General features: G+C 39.1%; 1 protein-coding gene across 1 annotated transcript in view; it reads left to right on the top strand.

Moving 5' to 3' along the window:
• The window catches only part of MUC16 (mucin 16, cell surface associated), a 208,623-nt gene that overhangs the window by 61,623 nt on the left and 125,218 nt on the right, over positions 1-21,782 (top strand). Inside the window, exons 3-9 of the mRNA XM_063955513.1 lie at positions 4,497-4,662; positions 8,640-8,717; positions 9,366-9,478; positions 9,722-9,799; positions 15,893-15,937; positions 16,059-16,084; positions 17,653-17,894. Of these exons, the coding sequence (XP_063811583.1) occupies positions 4,497-4,662; positions 8,640-8,717; positions 9,366-9,478; positions 9,722-9,799; positions 15,893-15,937; positions 16,059-16,084; positions 17,653-17,894 (748 nt within the window). The remainder of the gene's footprint in view (positions 1-4,496; positions 4,663-8,639; positions 8,718-9,365; positions 9,479-9,721; positions 9,800-15,892; positions 15,938-16,058; positions 16,085-17,652; positions 17,895-21,782) is intronic.

Below are 21,782 nucleotides of genomic sequence, written 5' to 3' on the forward strand. Positions count from 1 at the left end.
CTAACAGACAATTTTTAAATGTTAGTAAATGTGCGAAGCCCCTGAAACACAACATTGATTTAGATTGATTAAAAAAATCGATAAAAGTTGACCTTTAGTAAATTTAGTCCTCTATGTAATTATGGGGAGTGTGCAAGATTGTTACGCTGGGCCCACACTTGCCTATATATCAGCCGCTTAGGTCAATGGCCAATATATTGTGAGCCCATTGGCGGGTGTGTGCCCCTGATATGACTGTGAATTATGTTGTTCACCGATATATTTCATCAGCTCTGCAGTACAGCCAATGAACTACCTGCAGATATATTGGGCCATATGGCTGTGGGTATTGACGTACACCTGCTGTGGGGGGCTGACGTCACAGTTCACAGTTTGGTGGACAAGTTAAAATGCCTGCCCCATTGGGGATCCTGACTGGCATGTTGAGCGTCTAATCAGTAAGAGTGTACACTTACCTTAATCAACCACTTAGTCAGTGAGATGGTGGGTCTGCTGACATGTTGGTCTGGTGTGTACCCAGCCTAAGTGGCTGACACATTTTAAAAGATCCACAGATGGAACTAATTATTTCAGTTTTGATACTGATGAGACCTGTAAAGCATACACTTTCAGTGATCTCTTAGGACTGGAATTTAGAAAAACTGATACAGAGTATAAGGGATATGTTTACTAAACTGCAGGTTTTCAAAAGTGGAGATGTTGCTCATAGCATCCAATCAAGATTCTACAGTAGCTATTATCTTCTGGAAGGTGCTATCCAAATGATAAGCAGGGCAGGCATCAGGGAGAACTGCGGGGACTGGGGGCCCTCCCCTGTCTCCTACTGCCGATATCTGGAAAGCTGCACCAGGCTGCCCAACAACAGCGGGCTGACAGGCAAGGAGGAATTCTCAAAAGAAGCCTTCCCTGTGCATCAGCTCTCTGTAAATTGTTCCTGCAGATCCGCAAAGCTCCACCTATATGTAACGTCACGATGTATGACATCACATAGGGGTTGCGCAGTCTGGCAGAATCTTTCTTTTTGAGGTGGGGGGGGGCTGTCTATTTTGTCAGTCCTGGGCACCACAATTTCTGATGGCAGCCCTGATGATAAGTAGAATCTGATTGGTTGCTATGGGCAATATCCCCACTTCTGAAACTCGCAATTTAATAAATATACCCCTAAGAATCTATAAATGCTGCAATATTGCAAAAATAAGTAGTTATATAGAAAAAAGATCTTCCATGTTAACAATAGCTCAGTAACTGTTTTCTCTAAAAAAAAATCATAGCAAGCCATATGAAGAGGTCATTGTGACCCATAATATGGGCTTTGCTCAAATATTTATTTATTATTACTTTTTATTTATTACATTTCTTTTATAGCACAGCAAATTCCATTTTGCTTTAGAATTGGGAACAACAGTGATAAAACAAAACTGGGTAATAACAGACAGTCACAGAGGTAGGAAGGCCCTGCTCACAAGCTTACAATCTATAGGGAAATAGGCATCGATACACAATGATAGAAGTTATTCATTGCATAATAGTCCACCAGATTGGAAAGGTTCTTGGTGGGCTGCATAATATGGTCACACAGCAATGTTGGCCTGGGTCAGGAGGATGGGAAAGTGAAGAAAGAGAAAACGTGAGGATACAGTAAGTATGTACTGAACAGTGGGGATGCAACTAGAAAGGAAAGTTTATAAAGATTATGAGGGCAGTTCCGGAATTTGATAAGCTTGCCTGAAGAGGTGAGTTTTCAGGGAATGCTTGAAGGTTTAGAGACTGGAGAAGAGTCTTATTTTGCATGGGAGGGCATTCCATAGAGTAAGTGCAGCCCAAAGAAAGCCCTGCAATCATGAGTGGGAGTGAATAATGAGGATGAGAGATACACATCTTGTGAAGAACGAAGAGGTTGGGTTAGGAGATATTTTGAGATAAGACAAGATATATACGTTGGTGTAACTTGGTTAATGGACTTGTGTGTAAGTAAAAGTATTTTATAATGAATACCAGTGCCGTAACTACATGTGTGCCTGGCACACAGCGCAGTCGCACTGAGGGCGCAACGGCCAGCGGCTTGTAATGAGTCAATTTGACTCATTACAAGCTGCCTGTGCCAGACGAGGAGAGGGAGCAGCGGAGGAGGAGGAGGAGGGGGAGGAGGGATCCGCAGCAGCGCAGTGTAATTGCCGGCGGCGTCGCTGCAGCAGTCCCTCTCCTTCCGCATTGGCTGGCCCGGCGCTGCTGTGAATGCTGGGATGCATTTCCCTCAGCCAATGGCAGCCAATGCGGAAGGAGAGGGTCTGCTGCAGCGGCGCCGACGGTAATTACATTGCGCTGCTGTGGCTCCCTCCTCCCCCTCCCACCTCCTCCTTCTCCCCTGCCACCCGGAGCTGCCACCACCGAGGAGCCTGACTGCCTGAGAGATGGTAAGTATCATCTATTCTATTCTAGTCTGTCTGTCTGTCTGTCTGTCTGTCTATCTATCTATCTATCTATCGGTCTGTCTACCTATGTGTAAAAGGAGGACGCTGACTGCTGTTATGTGTAAAAAAGGTGACGCAGTCTGCCATAATGTGTAAAAAGGGGGTCGCTGTCTGCCGTAATGTGTAAAAAAGGGGGCGCTGTCTGCCGTAATGTGTAAAAAGGGGACGCTGTCCTCCGTAATGTGTAAAAAAGGGGGCGCTGTCTGCCGTAATGTGTAAAAAGGGGACGCTGTCTGCCGTAATGTGTAAAAAAGGGGGCGCTGTCTGCCTTAATGTGCAAAAAGGGGACGCTGTATGCCGTAATGTGTAAAAAGGGGGATGCTGTCTGCCGTAATGTGTAGGAAAGGGGGCGCTGTCTGCCGTAATGTGTAAAAAGGGGGGCGCTGTCTGCCGTAATGTGTAAAAAGGGGACGCTGTCTGCCGTAATGTGTAAAAAGGGACACTGTCTGCCGTAATGTATAAAAAAGGGGCGCTGTCTGCCGTAATGTGTAAAAAGGGGGACGCTGTCTGCCGTAATGTGTAAAAAAGTGGGCACTGTCTGCCTTAATGTGTAAAAAGGGGACGCTGTCTGCCGTAATGTGTAAAAAGAGGGACGCTGTCTGCCGTAATGTGTAAAAAGGGGACGCTGTCTGCCGTAATGTGTAAAAGGGGGACTGGCTGCCGTAATGTGTAAAAGAGGACGCTGTCTGCCATAATGTTTAAAAAAGGGATGCTGTCTGCCGTAATGTGTAAAAAGGGGAATCTGTCCACCGTAATGTGTAAGAGGGACTGTACCTGGTGTAGTGGCGCTACTGTGCGGCGTAATTTGAATAATGGAGACTACTCGAATATGTAATATGAATTGGTATTATTTTGTTGCCACACCCATTCCCCATGAATCTATGCCCCTATATTTTTAGCGCGCGCCTACATCGCGCACTGCCCTTTTTTGCATAGAGGGGGGGGGGCGCCGATGCCCTATCTTGCACACAGCGCTAAAATGTCTAGTTACGGCACTGATGAATACGGTAGAATACAGGTAACCAATGGATGGACTGACAGAGTAGCTCCACAGACAGTGAATGTCTAGTGAAGAAAATTAGCCTTACAGCTGCAATCAAAATGGATTTTAGCGGTGAGAGTCTCTTTTTGGTAAGACCAGTAAGAAGACTATTGCAATAATAAATGCAGGAGATAATGGAGCATGGATTAGCGTTTTTGCTGTGTCTTGTGTAAGATATGGTTGTATTTTGGATATGTTTTTTAGATGCATGTAACATGATCTTGATACATATTGAATGTGGGGAACAAAGGACAGTTCAGAGTCAAGGATGACACCTAGGCAGCAAGCTTGTTGATTGTTGAGTTGTGGATTGATTGTTGAGTTCTATCAGGTTGGTAACTACTATTGGTTGGTGGAAATATAATTAATTCTGTAATGGAAATATTAAGCTTGAGGTGGCGAGATGACATCTAAGATGAAACATCAGAAAGGCTTTCAGTGACACGAACCAATACAGATGGTGACAAACCTGAGAAGGATAGGTAGATTTGGGTTTTATCTGTGTACAGTTGATACTTAAATCCAAAAGAGCTAATTAGTTTATCAAGAAATGTGGTATAGAGTAAGAAAAGCAGTGGACCTAAGACTGAGCCTTGTGTTACTTCAACTAATAGAGGTAGCGAAGAAGAGGTGGATTCAGAGAAATGGACACTGAAAGAGCGATTCGATAGCTAGAATGAGAACCAAGAAAGGTCTGTGTCCTGAAGACATAGGGATTGTAGTGTTTGTATGAGAAGAGAGTGATCAACAGTGGCAAAAGCAGCAGAGAGATCTAGAAGAATAAGAAGTGAGTAAATATTTAACAAGGAACATCACTTTCTAAAATAATGACCCAGTTTAAAAATATACACTTCAGATTCCCTTATTGTAGCTTATATGTATGTTTATATGCAAATGTTTGGACACCCCATTTCAAATATGTACAAGACATATTTATGCGCAGTTTTTTTGCACAATTATTATGTATTTAATGAATTTAATAGATAGCAAAGGAAGAAAACAATGCATGTAGCGTGTGTAATAGTTTAGAAACTCTGTCAGTCAGTACTCAAATACCAGGATTTAGTCAGGATCTCGGCAAGCAGGATCCCGATGCACACAGTCCTGAGAGAAGAATCCCAATGGTCATAATGGTGATGGTTCCTGAAGGTGAGTATGAGGGTTAGTGGTAGTTTTAAGGTTAGGCACTAAGGCAGAGGTTCTCGATCAAGGAACCCCAACAGACCAGGTTTTAAGTTTATCCATGCTTGGCCACAGGTGACTTAAATAGCACCGCAGTCAATTTGATTTAACAATCTATGCTGGACCATTGGGATGCCTTGAGGACTGTGTTTGAGAACCACTGTATTATGGGGATGGTTAGGGTTAGTCTGCGGGAGGGGACATTAGCGTTAGGTTGTGGGAGGAGACAGTTAGGGTTTGGCTGCGAGAGGGGATGATTAGGTATAAGCTGCAAGAGGGGGCGGTTAGGGTTAAGCTGTGGGATGGGTGGGGTAGGGTTATGGCTAGCGTACTCACTGGGATCCAATGGAATCCCAGTGAGGGATGCTGTTGGGATGCTGACCACCAGCATTTATACCCAATCCCAAATACCTACTTTGGCAGAAATCAAAGCTGTCAAAAATGTACTTTAACCAGCTAATGGGATGACTCTGAGTTAAATGCTACTGTAAAAATGGCTGCATCTCCTGATTTTGAGCTGACTGCACATGCATCTGAATTGCAAAACATGCTGTGCATATGCACCACCTGATGCAGAAGTACTGTAGGTATATGCTTGTCACATCTTGTGTGAATGTGACTAATGTGAAGTACTGTAGGTGTTTCTGGGAAGTGACTACCAAGACTCACGGAGCTGCTTTTCTGATGGGAGTATCATGGGGGTGTCTTAGATGAGTCATGCATAGGAGTTACATCTGTTTCTGATGGGTCTCTTGAACATATCATGGGCCTGGTGCAAGTGCCAATACTAATGCTGAAGATTGTAGTGAGCGAGACTTGTCACTTATTTTGGCAGATTGTTGCATTAGCATATGCAAGTAAGAACAATGCCGCAGTCATAGGGAATAGACACACACAAGGGTGTGATACAGAATCAGCCCCAAAGAGTCTTTCTATTAGTGCTTTAGGAATTTTGTACCACTCTTATGAATGAGGAGTATTCTTTGGTCTTCCAAAATATTTTAAATAACACTCAAGTCTGTGAACTGTAAAGTCATTTCAAATCCTTAATCATTTGTTCCTGTAAATAGTTATTTTTCCATTGTTTTACATATGTGAAAGATCAAAAATCTTTTCAGGTTTAATTTCTTCAATTATCGGGCCAGATGTAATGAAGTCCGAGTTGATTTTTTGAAAGCAGCAATCATTTACAAGGCATGGTTCTGCCTTGTACATGATTGCCACAAATGTCCGAGTTTGGCCAAGAACCCGCACCTCTGGACAACTCGGACTTCATTACATCCCGCCCATCTCCTAGGATTTGACAATATTTTTTTTAATCCATTCTTCCTCCTCAAGAAACCTTCCTGTGCCACTTGCTGCCACTTTACCTTAATATACTTTATTTCTCCAAAAGTATCTATTGCAGTAGTGGTCAAAATGTGAATTTATTGTATTAAAATTCCTAATTCCTTTCTGTAAAAGGTTTGACTTAAAATATTGTTTTACATACTTTAGATGTTGACATGTGTGATTAGGTTTTAGGAAAAGTTTCTTTTGGACAACTTTAGCATCCCATTTATTTTCTGTAAGCAACAATGGGCCTAATTCATGTTTATACACAATGGCTTATATTCATGCAACTGCGCATGTCTCACTATAATTATGCACATGTGCGAGGATGATGCTGTAATCCCTCTTACATTGAGAACTTTGTCGCAGTGATTAACAGGAAGTGGCCACTTGGAGGTTTTAATGGGGAGTTTAAGGGGAGTATTTGGAAAAATGCAGGCATGTCATTGACCTTTATGGAACATGTATTTTCTGATGGCTGTATGATCGTACGTGGAAATACATGTTGTCTGAGACGCTACTGATGTGGCCAGTCTGTGTAGCTATAGATCAACCCTTAGCTTTGATGTTCTCTGTAACTCTGTATAGTCAGCAAATGTGAAAGCAATTGTGATTGAGCTTGCAATGAGTCCAGTGGGTGGCACTTTTCATTACTGAGTGGCAGCTTCACTTGCTAACATTAGCAGCTCCATTGCATAAAGAATTGCAATTGCATTTGTGTACAAACACTATTTAGGCCCAATGTACTGTGGACCTGTGAACCTGTCAGCAAAACCTCTAATAGATCCTTTGCAGTTATATGAGAATTGCCCATTTTATTACTTACGCTAACGTTTTTCAAGTGGAAACCTGTGCTGCCTTCCTGAACCACACTTCACTACTTGTACCATGCAAGTGGCAAGATATAACCTTGTTTCTGACGGATTCACTAAATTCACTACTGCATATGTGCTGTATGCAAAAACTTGACATATGAGTGCATGAAGAGTAATTCAAGCTACTCAAAATCAAACCCATAACCTTAACTGCAACTGTTCCCATTAACTTTTGCTTATTAATGATGTTTCTTTCTGGGGAAATGCAAAGCAGTAAGGAATTAGATATATTCTTATAGTCAGTAATGTATCTGTATTTTCAAGCTCTCAATTACTGTATCTGCTTAGATAAGCAAATTATTTTTGCAGTTAGGCACAACAATAAGAGAGGTCAGCAAATGTATTCAACTCTGGAATCATTGTACCTGACTTAAAGCCCTACAGGCACCATCAAGTATTTGGAGGAGAGACTGAATTACAGTGCAGCAGGGTAAGACAGGGAACATGTGTAGAGAGATGGGAAGGTAGGGGAAAAAAATCAAAATCAAAACCACTGCAACATCAGGTACAATAGTTAGCAACCTAAAAATACATATTTGATGACTGCTGACTTTGCTATGTGGTTATAATTCCACTAAGAACTGTGCATAGATGTTCATGAAATACACTTCAATGCCAAGGAAAGCACTTCAATGCCAAATGTGGAGAGGAAAGTACTTCAAAGCCAAATTTGGATAACGTTGGCAAAACTCCTTCAGAAAACTTTGCAGAGGATCACATTATGGAGGGAGTACTATAAGGCAATTCAGGAATACTACTAATATTTTCTATCACTGTATTACAGGAATGAGTAGCTTTGAAAAATATTTGAAAACAATGTTTTTATTTCTATGCTATATTAATTTTCCAAATGCTCTCTTCCCTCCTACATCAACAGCATAATTTCTCTTCACACTAACCCCCATCCTCCCCACTCCTCCACTGATTGGTTTCTCCCCTTCACTCTGATCATATCATCTCACACCAACATCCAAGACTCTACCTTTCAACTTTCTAATTTGAAAATCACTAACTTTTTGCCAGTCTCCACACCTTCAAATAAACTTTAAATTAATCACTTCATTAAAGCTGATAACTCATTACTTAGCTTATTTAGCCAAATACTTACACTTTTCCTTTTTACACTGTTATCCTTGTTATCTCCTCCTAGAACTAGAACTATCTACTGTAAGTGTGCTATTATTACCTTGTGTTTCTTTCCCCCCAAAATCAACTCTAATTGTATCCATCTGCTTACTTTGTTGGTACAGCCTCATTGAGATCCGTTTTGCTTCCTACCCACATCCAGTCACATCATTGCTACATCTGCAACTCACAATTGCTCTATCCCATCCTCTTCTTACTTCTACTTCTTCAACCTACCTTTAGGTGTATTGCTGTGTACATAGTTATTATATGCAATTATAGAAACTTGTGAAGCCCTACAAATAATAATAACAACAACAACATAGGCAAAACAAACCATATGTATTGACTGCTCTTAAGATTAATTTAAATAAACAACCTCAGGAGCAATTAAAAAACATAAATGTAATAAAAAACAGATCCTAAAATGAAGTGAAAAAACACATATAGTTTAATAGATAACTTGATCACAGTTTTTCAAATAGATAAGATGGCTATATTTATCAGATATATATATATAAAAAATAACAAATTAAGCAATGGCCCGAAATATTATCTAGCAGAGAAACTGTATATAAATCATACTAACTTTGTTTTTAAAACATTTTACAGCAAAAACATCAACAACAACATTTCCCACAACAACAGCACCACTAACAACTACTGTATCGGAATCGAAAACAACAGAAGGTACAACTATAATAACAACAACAACAACAACAGATACAACTACCACAAAAGAAAACCCAACTACAACAGTTCTACCAACAACAACCAACATTATAACATCAACAACTGAAACATCTCTCACTACAAGCACACCAACAACTACTGTCTCTGAATCTACTACAGAATTGACAACTTCAACAACAGACACAACTACGTCTCTAACAACAACAACAACAGCACCACTAACAACTACTGTATCAGATTCTACAACAACAGAAGTTACAGCTGTAACAACAACAGATACAACTACCACACCAGAAACCTCAACTACAACAGTTCTACCAACAACCAACATTATAACATCAACAACTGAAACAACATCTCTCACTACAAGCACACCAACAACTACTGTCTCTGACTCTACAACAGAATTGACAACTTCAACAACAACAGATACAACCCCTTCTCAAACAACAGCACCACTAACAACTACTGTATCAGATTCTACAACAACAGAAGTTACAACTGTAACAACAACAGATACAACTACAACACCAGAAACCTCAACTACAACAGTTCTACCAACAACCAACATTATAACATCAACAACTGAAACAACATCTCTCACTACAAGCACACCAACAACTACTGTCTCTGAATCTACAACAGAACTGACAACTTCAACAACAACAGATACAACCACTTCTCAAACAACAGCACCACTAACAACTACTGTATCAGATTCTACAACAACAGAAGTTACAACTGTAACAACAACAGATACAACTACCACACCAGAAACCTCAACTACAACAGTTCTACCAACAACAACCACCATTATAACATCAACAACTGAAACAACATCTCTCACTACAAGCACACCAACTACTGTCTCTGAATCTACAACAGAATTAACAACTTCAACAACAGATACAACCACTTCTCCAACAACAACAACAACAGCACCACTAACAACTACTGTATCAGATTCTACAACAACAGAAGTTACAGCTGTAACAACAACAGATACAACTACCACACCAGAAACCTCAACTACAACAGTTCTACCAACAACAAACATTATAACATCAACAACTGAAACAACATCTCTCACTACAAGCACACCAACAACTACTGTCTCTGAATCTACAACAGAATTGAAAACTTCAACAACAACAGATACAACCACTTCTCAAACAACAGCACCACTAACAACTACTGTATCAGATTCCACAACAACAGAAGTTACAACTGTAACAACAACAGATACAACTACCACACCAGAAACCTCAACTACAACAGTTCTACCAACAACAACCAACATTATAACATCAACAACTGAAACAACATCTCTCACTACAAGCACACCAACAACTACTGTCTCTGAATCTACAACAGAATTGACAACTTCAACAACAACAGATACAACCACCGCTCCAACAACAACAGCAGCACCACTAACAACTACTGTATCAGATTCTACAACAACAGAAGTTACAACTGTAACAACAACAGATACAACTACCACACCAGAAACCTCAACTACAACAGTTCTACCAACAACATCCAACATTATAACATCAACAACTGAAACAACATCTCTCACTACAAGCACACCAACAACTACTGTCTCTGAATCTACAACAGAATTGACAACTTCAACAACAACAACAGATACAACCACCGCTCCAACAACAACAGCAGCACCACTAACAACTACTGTATCAGATTCTACAACAACAGAAGTTACAACTGTAACAACAACAGATACAACTACCACACCAGAAACCTCAACTACAACAGTTCTACCATCAACATCCAACATTATAACATCAACAACTGAAACAACATCTCTCACTACAAGCACACCAACAACTACTGTCTCTGAATCTACAACAGAATTGACAACTTCAACAACAACAGATACAACCACGTCTCCAACAACAACAGCACCACTAACAACTACTGTATCAGATTCTACAACAGAAGTTACAACTGTAACAACAACAGATACACCTACCACACCAGAAACCTCAACTACAACTGTTCTACCAACAACAACCAACATTATAACATCAACAACTGAAACAACATCTCTCACTACAAGCACACCAACAACTACTGTCTCTGAATCTACAACAGAATTGACAACTTCAACAACAACAACAGATACAACCACCTCTCCAACAACAACAGCACCACTAACAACTACTGTATCAGATTCTACAACAACAGAAGTTACAACTGTAACAACAACAGATACAACTACCACACCAGAAACCTCAACTACAACAGTTCTACCAACAACATCCAACATTATAACATCAACAACTGAAAAAACATCTCTCACTACAAGCACACCAACAACTACTGTCTCTGAATCTACAACAGAATTGACAACTTCAACAACAACAGATACAACCACGTCTCCAACAACAACAGCACCACTAACAACTACTGTATCAGATTCCACAACAACAGAAGTAACAACTGTAACAACAACAGATACAACTACCACACCAGAAACCTCAACTACAACTGTTCTACCAACAACAACCAACATTATAACATCAACAATTGAAACAACATCTCTCACTACAAGCACACCAACAACTACTGTCTCTGAATCTACAACAGAATTGACAACTTCAACAACAACAGATACAACTACCTCTCCAACAACAACAGCACCACTAACAACTACTGTATCAGATTCTACAACAACAGAAGTTACAACTGTAACAACAACAGATACAACTACCACACCAGAAACCTCAACTACAACAGTTCTACCAACAACAACCAACATTATAACATCAACAACTGAAACAACATCTCTCACTACAAGCACACCAACAACTACTGTCTCTGAATCTACAACAGAACTGACAACTTCAACAACAACAGATACAACCACTTCTCAAACAACAGCACCACTAACAACTACTGTATCAGATTCTACAACAACAGAAGTTACAACTGTAACAACAACAGATACAACTACCACACCAGAAACCTCAACTACAACAGTTCTACCAACAACAACCAACATTATAACATCAACAACTGAAACAACATCTCTCACTACAAGCACACCAACTACTGTCTCTGAATCTACAACAGAATTAACAACTTCAACAACAGATACAACCACTTCTCCAACAACAACAACAGCACCACTAACAACTACTGTATCAGATTCTACAACAACAGAAGTTACAGCTGTAACAACAACAGATACAACTACCACACCAGAAACCTCAACTACAACAGTTCTACCAACAACCAACATTATAACATCAACAACTGAAAAAACATCTCTCACTACAAGCACACCAACAACTACTGTCTCTGAATCTACAACAGAATTGAAAACTTCAACAACAACAGATACAACCACTTCTCAAACAACAGCACCACTAACAACTACTGTATCAGATTCCACAACAACAGAAGTTACAACTGTAACAACAACAGATACAACTACCACACCAGAAACCTCAACTACAACAGTTCTACCAACAACAACCAACATTATAACATCAACAACTGAAACAACATCTCTCACTACAAGCACACCAACAACTACTGTCTCTGAATCTACAACAGAATTGACAACTTCAACAACAACAGATACAACCACCGCTCCAACAACAACAGCAGCACCACTAACAACTACTGTATCAGATTCTACAACAACAGAAGTTACAACTGTAACAACAACAGATACAACTACCACACCAGAAACCTCAACTACAACAGTTCTACCAACAACATCCAACATTATAACATCAACAACTGAAACAACATCTCTCACTACAAGCACACCAACAACTACTGTCTCTGAATCTACAACAGAATTGACAACTTCAACAACAACAGATACAACCACGTCTCCAACAACAACAGCACCACTAACAACTACTGTATCAGATTCTACAACAGAAGTTACAACTGTAACAACAACAGATACACCTACCACACCAGAAACCTCAACTACAACTGTTCTACCAACAACAACCAACATTATAACATCAACAACTGAAACAACATATCTCACTACAAGCACACCAACAACTACTGTCTCTGAATCTACAACAGAATTGACAACTTCAACAACAACAACAGATACAACCACCTCTCCAACAACAACAGCACCACTAACAACTACTGTATCAGATTCTACAACAACAGAAGTTACAACTGTAACAACAACAGATACAACTACCACACCAGAAACCTCAACTACAACAGTTCTACCAACAACATCCAACATTATAACATCAACAACTGAAAAAACATCTCTCACTACAAGCACACCAACAACTACTGTCTTTGAATCTACAACAGAATTGACAACTTCAACAACAACAGATACAACCACGTCTCCAACAACAACAGCACCACTAACAACTACTGTATCAGATTCCACAACAACAGAAGTAACAACTGTAACAACAACAGATACAACTACCACACCAGAAACCTCAACTACAACTGTTCTACCAACAACAACCAACATTATAACATCAACAATTGAAACAACATCTCTCACTACAAGCACACCAACAACTACTGTCTCTGAATCTACAACAGAATTGACAACTTCAACAACAACAGATACAACTACCTCTCCAACAACAACAGCACCACTAACAACTACTGTATCAGATTCTACAACAACAGAAGTTACAACTGTAACAACAACAGATACAACTACCACACCAGAAACCTCAACTACAACAGTTCTACCAACAACAACCAACATTATAACATCAACAACTGAAACAACATCTCTCACTACAAGCACACCAACAACTACTGTCTCTGAATCTACAACAGAATTGACAACTTCAACAACAACAGATACAACCACCTCTCCAACAACAACAGCACCACTAACAACTACTGTATCAGATTCCACAACAACAGAAGTTACAGCTGTAACAACAACAGATACAACTACCACACCAGAAACCTCAACTACAATAGTTCTACCAACAACCAACATTATAACATCAACAACTGAAACAACATCTCTCACTACAAGCACACCAACAACTACTGTCTCTGAATCTACAACAGAATTAACAACTTCAACAACAACAGATACAACCACTTCTCAAACAACAGCACCACTAACAACTACTGTATCAGATTCCACAACAACAGAAGTTACAACTGTAACAACAACAGATACAAATACCACACCAGAAACCTCAACTACAACAGTTCTACCAACAACAACCAACATTATAACATCAACAACTGAAACAACATCTCTCACTACAAGCACACCAACAACTACTGTCTCTGAATCTACAACAGAATTGACAACTTCAACAACAACAGATACAACCACGTCTCCATCAACAACAGCACCACTAACAACTACTGTATCAGATTCTTCAACAACAGAAGTTACAACTTTAACAACAACAGATACAACTACCACACCAGAAACCTCAACTATAACTGTTCTACCAACAACAACCAACATTATAACATCAACAACTGAAACAACATCTCTCACTACAAGCACACCAACAACTACTGTCTCTGAATCTACAACAGAATTGACAACTTCAACAACAACAGATACAACCACCTCTCCAACAACAACAGCACCACTAACAACTACTGTATCAGATTCTACAACAACAGAAGTTACAACTGTTACAACAACAGATACAACTACAACACCAGAAACCTCAACTACAACAGTTCTACCAACAACAACCAACATTATAACATCAACAACTGAAACAACATCTCTCACTACAAGCACACCAACAACTACTGTCTCTGAATCTACAACAGAATTGACAACTTCAACAACAACAGATACAACCACTTCTCAAACAACAGCACCACTAACAACTACTGTATCAGATTCCACAACAACAGAAGTTACAACTGTAACAACAACAGATACAACTACCACACCAGAAACCTCAACTACAACTGTTCTACCAACAACAACAACCAACATTATAACATCAACAATTGAAACAACATCTCTCACTACAAGCACACCAACAACTACTGTCTCTGAATCTACAACAGAATTGACAACTTCAACAACAACAGATACAACTACCTCTCCAACAACAACAACAGCACCACTAACAACTACTGTATCAGATTCTACAACAACAGAAGTTACAACTGTAACAACAACAGATACAACTACCACACCAGAAACCTCAACTACAACAGTTCTACCAACAACAACCAACATTATAACATCAACAACTGAAACAACATCTCTCACTACAAGCACACCAACAACTACTGTCTCTGAATCTACAACAGAATTGACAACTTCAACAACAACAGATACAACCACCTCTCCAACAACAACAGCACCACTAACAACTACTGTATCAGATTCTACAACAACAGAAGTTACAGCTGTAACAACAACAGATACAACTACCACACCAGAAACCTCAACTACAACAGTTCTACCAACAACCAACATTATAACATCAACAACTGAAACAACATCTCTCACTACAAGCACACCAACAACTACTGTCTCTGAATCTACAACAGAATTAACAACTTCAACAACAACAGATACAACCACTTCTCAAACAACAGCACCACTAACAACTACTGTATCAGATTCCACAACAACAGAAGTTACAACTGTAACAACAACAGATACAAATACCACACCAGAAACCTCAACTACAACAGTTCTACCAACAACCAACATTATAACATCAACAACTGAAACAACATCTCTCACTACAAGCACACCAACAACTACTGTCTCTGAATCTACAACAGAATTGACAACTTCAACAACAACAGATACAACCACATCTCCATCAACAACAGCACCACTAACAACTACTGTATCAGATTCTTCAACAACAGAAGTTACAACTTTAACAACAACAGATACAACTACCACACCAGAAACCTCAACTATAACTGTTCTACCAACAACAACCAACATTATAACATCAACAACTGAAACAACATCTCTCACTACAAGCACACCAACAACTACTGTCTCTGAATCTACAACAGAATTGACAACTTCAACAACAACAGATACAACCACCTCTCCAACAACAACAGCACCACTAACAACTACTGTATCAGATTCTACAACAACAGAAGTTACAACTGTTACAACAACAGATACAACTACAACACCAGAAACCTCAACTACAACAGTTCTACCAACAACAACCAACATTATAACATCAACAACTGAAACAACATCTCTCACTACAAGCACACCAACAACTACTGTCTCTGAATCTACAACAGAATTGACAACTTCAACAACAACAGATACAACCACTTCTCAAACAACAGCACCACTAACAACTACTGTATCAGATTCCACAACAACAGAAGTTACAACTGTAACAACAACAGATACAACTACCACACCAGAAACCTCAACTACAACAGTTCTTCCAACAACAACCAACATTATAACATCAACAACTGAAACAACATCTCTCACTACAAGCACACCAACAACTACTGTCTCTGAATCTACAACAGAATTGACAACTTCAACAACAACAGATACAACCACCTCTCCAACAACAACAGCACCACTAACAACTACTGTATCAGATTCTATAACAACAGAAGTTACAACTGTTACAACAACAGATACAACTACAACACCAGAAACCTCAACTACAACAGTTCTACCAACAACATCCAACATTATAACATCAACAACTGAAACAACATCTCTCACTACAAGCACACCAACAACTACTGTCTCTGAATCTACAACAGAATTGACAACTTCAACAACAACAGATACAACCACCTCTCCAACAACAACAGCACCACTAACAACTACTGTATCAGATTCTACAACAACAGAAGTTACAACTTTAACAACAACAGATACACCTACCACACCAGAAACCTCAACTACAACTGTTCTACCAACAACAACCCACATTATAACATCAACAACTGAAACAACATCTCTCACTACAAGCACACCAACTACTGTCTCTGAATCTACAATAGAATTGACAACTTCAACAACAGATACAACCACTTCTCCAACAACAACAGCACCACTAACAACTACTGTATCAGATTCTACAACAACAGAAGTTACAACTGTAACAACAACAGATACAACTACCACACCAGAAACCTCAACTACAACAGTTTTACCAACAACCAACATTATAACATCAACAACTGAAACATCTCTCACTACAAGCACACCAACAACTACTGTCTCTGAATCTACAACAGAATTGACAACTTCAACAACAGATACAACCACTTCTCCAACAACAACAGCACCACTAACAACTACTGTATCAGATTCTACAACAGAAGTTACAGCTGTAACAACAACAACAACAGATACAACTACCACACCAGAAACCTCAACTACAACAGTTCTACCAACAGCCAACATTATAACATCAACAACTGAAACAACATCTCTCACTACAAGCACACCAACAACTACTGTCTCTGAATCTACAACAGAATTGACAACTTCAACAACAACAGATACAACTACTTCTCAAACAACAGCACCACTAACAACTACTGTATCAGATTCTACAACAACAGAAGTTACAACTGTAACAACAACAGATACAACTACAACACCAGAAACCTCAACTACAACAGTTCTACCAACAACAACCAACATTATAACATCAACAACTGAAACAACATCTCTCACTACAAGCACACCAACAACTACTGTCTCTGAATCTACAACAGAATTGACAACTTCAACAACAACAGATACAACCACGTCTCCATCAACAACAGCACCACTAACAACTACTGTATCAGATTCTTCAACAACAGAAGTTACAACTTTAACAACAACAGATACAACTACCACACCAGAAACCTCAACTACAACAGATCTACCAACAACAACCAACATTATAACATCAACAACTGAAACAACATCTCTCACTACAAGCACACCAACTACTGTCTCTGAATCTACAACAGAATTGACAACTTCAACAACAACAGATACAACCACATCACCAACAACAACAGCACCACTAACAACTACTGTATCAGATTCTACAACAACAGAAGTTACAACTGTTACAACAACAGATACACCTACCACACCAGAAACCTCAACTACAACTGTTCTACCAACAACAACCAACATTATAACATCAACAACTGAAACAACATCTCTCACTACAAGCACACCAACTACTGTCTCTGAATCTACAACAGAATTGACAACTTCAACAACAGATACAACCACTTCTCCAACAACAACAGCACCACTAACAACTACTGTATCAGATTCTACAACAACAGAAGTTACAACTGTAACAACAACAGATACAACTACCACACCAGAAACCTCAACTACAACAGTTCTACCAACAACCAACATTATAACATCAACAACTGAAACAACATCTCTCACTACAAGCACACCAACAACTACTGTCTCTGAATCTACAACAGAATTGACAACTTCAACAACAGCAGATACAACCACTTCTCAAACAACAGCACCACTAACAACTACTGTATCAGATTCCACAACAACAGAAGTTACAACTGTAACAACAACAGATACAACTACCACACCAGAAACCTCAACTACAACAGTTCTTCCAACAACAACCAACATTATAACATCAACAACTGAAACAACATCTCTCACTACAAGCACACCAACAACTACTGTCTCTGAATCTACAACAGAATTGACAACTTCAACAACAACAGATACAACCACCTCTCCAACAACAACAGCACCACTAACAACTACTGTATCAGATTCTACAACAACAGAAGTTACAACTGTTACAACAACAGATACAACTACAACACCAGAAACCTCAACTACAACAGTTCTACCAACAACAACCAACATTATAACATCAACAACTGAAACAACATCTCTCACTACAAGCACACCAACAACTACTGTCTCTGAATCTACAACAGAATTGACAACTTCAACAACAACAGATACAACCACCTCTCCAACGACAACAGCACCACTAACAACTACTGTATCAGATTCCACAACAACAGAAGTTACAACTGTAACAACAACAGATACAAATACAACACCAGAAACCTCAACTACAACAGTTCTTCCAACAACAACCAACATTATAACATCAACAACTGAAACAACATCTCTCACTACAAGCACACCAACAACTACTGTCTCTGAATCTACAACAGAATTGACAACTTCAACAACAACAGATACAACCACCTCTCCAACAACAGCACCACTAACAACTACTGTATCAGATTCTACAACAACAGAAGTTACAACTGTTACAACAACAGATACAACTACAACACCAGAAACCTCAACTACAACAGTTCTACCAACAACAACCAACATTATAACATCAACAACTGAAACAACATCTCTCACTACAAGCACACCAACAACTACTGTCTCTGAATCAACAACAGAATTGACAACTTCAACAACAGATACAACCACGTCTCCATCAACAACAGCACCACTAACAACTACTGTATCAGATTCTTCAACAACAGAAGTTACAACTTTAACAACAACAGATACAACTACCACACCAGAAACCTCAACTACAACAGATCTACCAACAACAACCAACATTATAACATCAACAACTGAAACAACATCTCTCACTACAAGCACACCAACTACTGTCTCTGAATCTACAACAGAATTGACAACTTCAACAACAACAGATACAACCACATCACCAACAACAACAGCACCACTAACAACTACTGTATCAGATTCTACAACAACAGAAGTTACAACTGTTACAACAACAGATACACCTACCACACCAGAAACCTCAACTACAACTGTTCTACCAACAACAACCAACATTATAACATCAACAACTGAAACAACATCTCTCACTACAAGCACACCAACTACTGTCTCTGAATCTACAACAGAATTGACAACTTCAACAACAGATACAACCACTTCTCCAACAACAACAGCACCACTAACAACTACTGTATCAGATTCTACAACAACAGAAGTTACAACTGTAACAACAACAGATACAACTACCACACCAGAAACCTCAACTACAACAGTTCTACCAACAACCAACATTATAACATCAACAACTGAAACAACATCTCTCACTACAAGCACACCAACAACTACTGTCTCTGAATCTACAACAGAATTGACAACTTCAACAACAGCAGATACAACCACTTCTCAAACAACAGCACCACTAACAACTACTGTATCAGATTCCACAACAACAGAAGTTACAACTGTAACAACAACAGATACAACTACCACACCAGAAACCTCAACTACAACAGTTCTTCCAACAACAACCAACATTATAACATCAACAACTGAAACAACATCTCTCACTACAAGCACACCAACAACTACTGTCTCTGAATCTACAACAGAATTGACAACTTCAACAACAACAGATACAACCACCTCTCCAACAACAACAGCACCACTAACAACTACTGTATCAGATTCTACAACAACAGAAGTTACAACTGTTACAACAACAGATACAACTACAACACCAGAAACCTCAACTACAACAGTTCTACCAACAACAACCAACATTATAACATCAACAACTGAAACAACATCTCTCACTACAAGCACACCAACAACTACTGTCTCTGAATCTACAACAGAATTGACAACTTCAACAACAACAGATACAACCACCTCTCCAACGACAACAGCACCACTAACAACTACTGTATCAGATTCCACAACAACAGAAGTTACAACTGTAACAACAACAGATACAAATACAACACCAGAAACCTCAACTACAACAGTTCTTCCAACAACAACCAACATTATAACATCAACAACTGAAACAACATCTCTCACTACAAGCACACCAACAACTACTGTCTCTGAATCTACAACAGAATTGACAACTTCAACAACAACAGATACAACCACCTCTCCAACAACAGCACCACTAACAACTACTGTATCAGATTCTACAACAACAGAAGTTACAACTGTTACAACAACAGATACAACTACAACACCAGAAACCTCAACTACAACAGTTCTACCAACAACAACCAACATTATAACATCAACAACTGAAACAACATCTCTCACTACAAGCACACCAACAACTACTGTCTCTGAATCAACAACAGAATTGACAACTTCAACAACAACAGATACAACCACCTCTCCAACAACAACAGCACCACTAACAACTACTGTATCAGATTCTACAACAACAGAAGTTACAACTGTAACAACAACAGATACAACTACCACACCAGAAACCTCAACTACAACTGTTCTACCAACAACAACCAACATTATAACATCAACAACTGAAACAACATCTCTCACTACAAACACACCAACAACTACTGTCTCTGAATCTACAACAGAATTGACAACTTCAACAACAGATACAACCACTTCTCCAACAAATACAGCACCACTAACAACTACTGTATCATATTCTACAACAACAGAAGTTACAACTGTAACAACAACAGATACAACTACCACACCAGAAACCTCAACTACAACAGTTCTACCAACAACCAACATTATAACATCATCAACTGAAACAACATCTCTCACTACAAGCACACCAACAACTACTGTCTCTGAATCTACAACAGAATTGACAACTTCAACAACAACAGATACAACCACGTCTCCATCAACAACAGCACCACTAACAACTACTGTATCAGATTCTTCAACAACAGAAGTTACAACTTTAACAACAACAGATACAACTACCACACCAGAAACCTCAACTACAACAGTTCTACCAACAACAACCAACATTATAACATCAACAACTGAAACAACATCTCTTACTACAAGCACACCAACAACTACTGTCTCTGAATCTACAACAGAATTGACAACTTCAACAACAACAGATACAACCACGTCTCCATCAACAACAGCACCACTAACAACTACTGTATCAGATTCTTCAACAACAGAAGTTACAACTTTAACAACAACAGATACTACTACCACACCAGAAACCTCAACTACAACTGTTCTACCAACAACAACCAACATTATAACATCAACAACTGAAACAACATCTCTCA

This window comes from Pseudophryne corroboree, chromosome 1, assembly GCF_028390025.1.
Source record: "Pseudophryne corroboree isolate aPseCor3 chromosome 1, aPseCor3.hap2, whole genome shotgun sequence".
Taxonomy (NCBI): Eukaryota; Metazoa; Chordata; class Amphibia; order Anura; family Myobatrachidae; genus Pseudophryne; species Pseudophryne corroboree.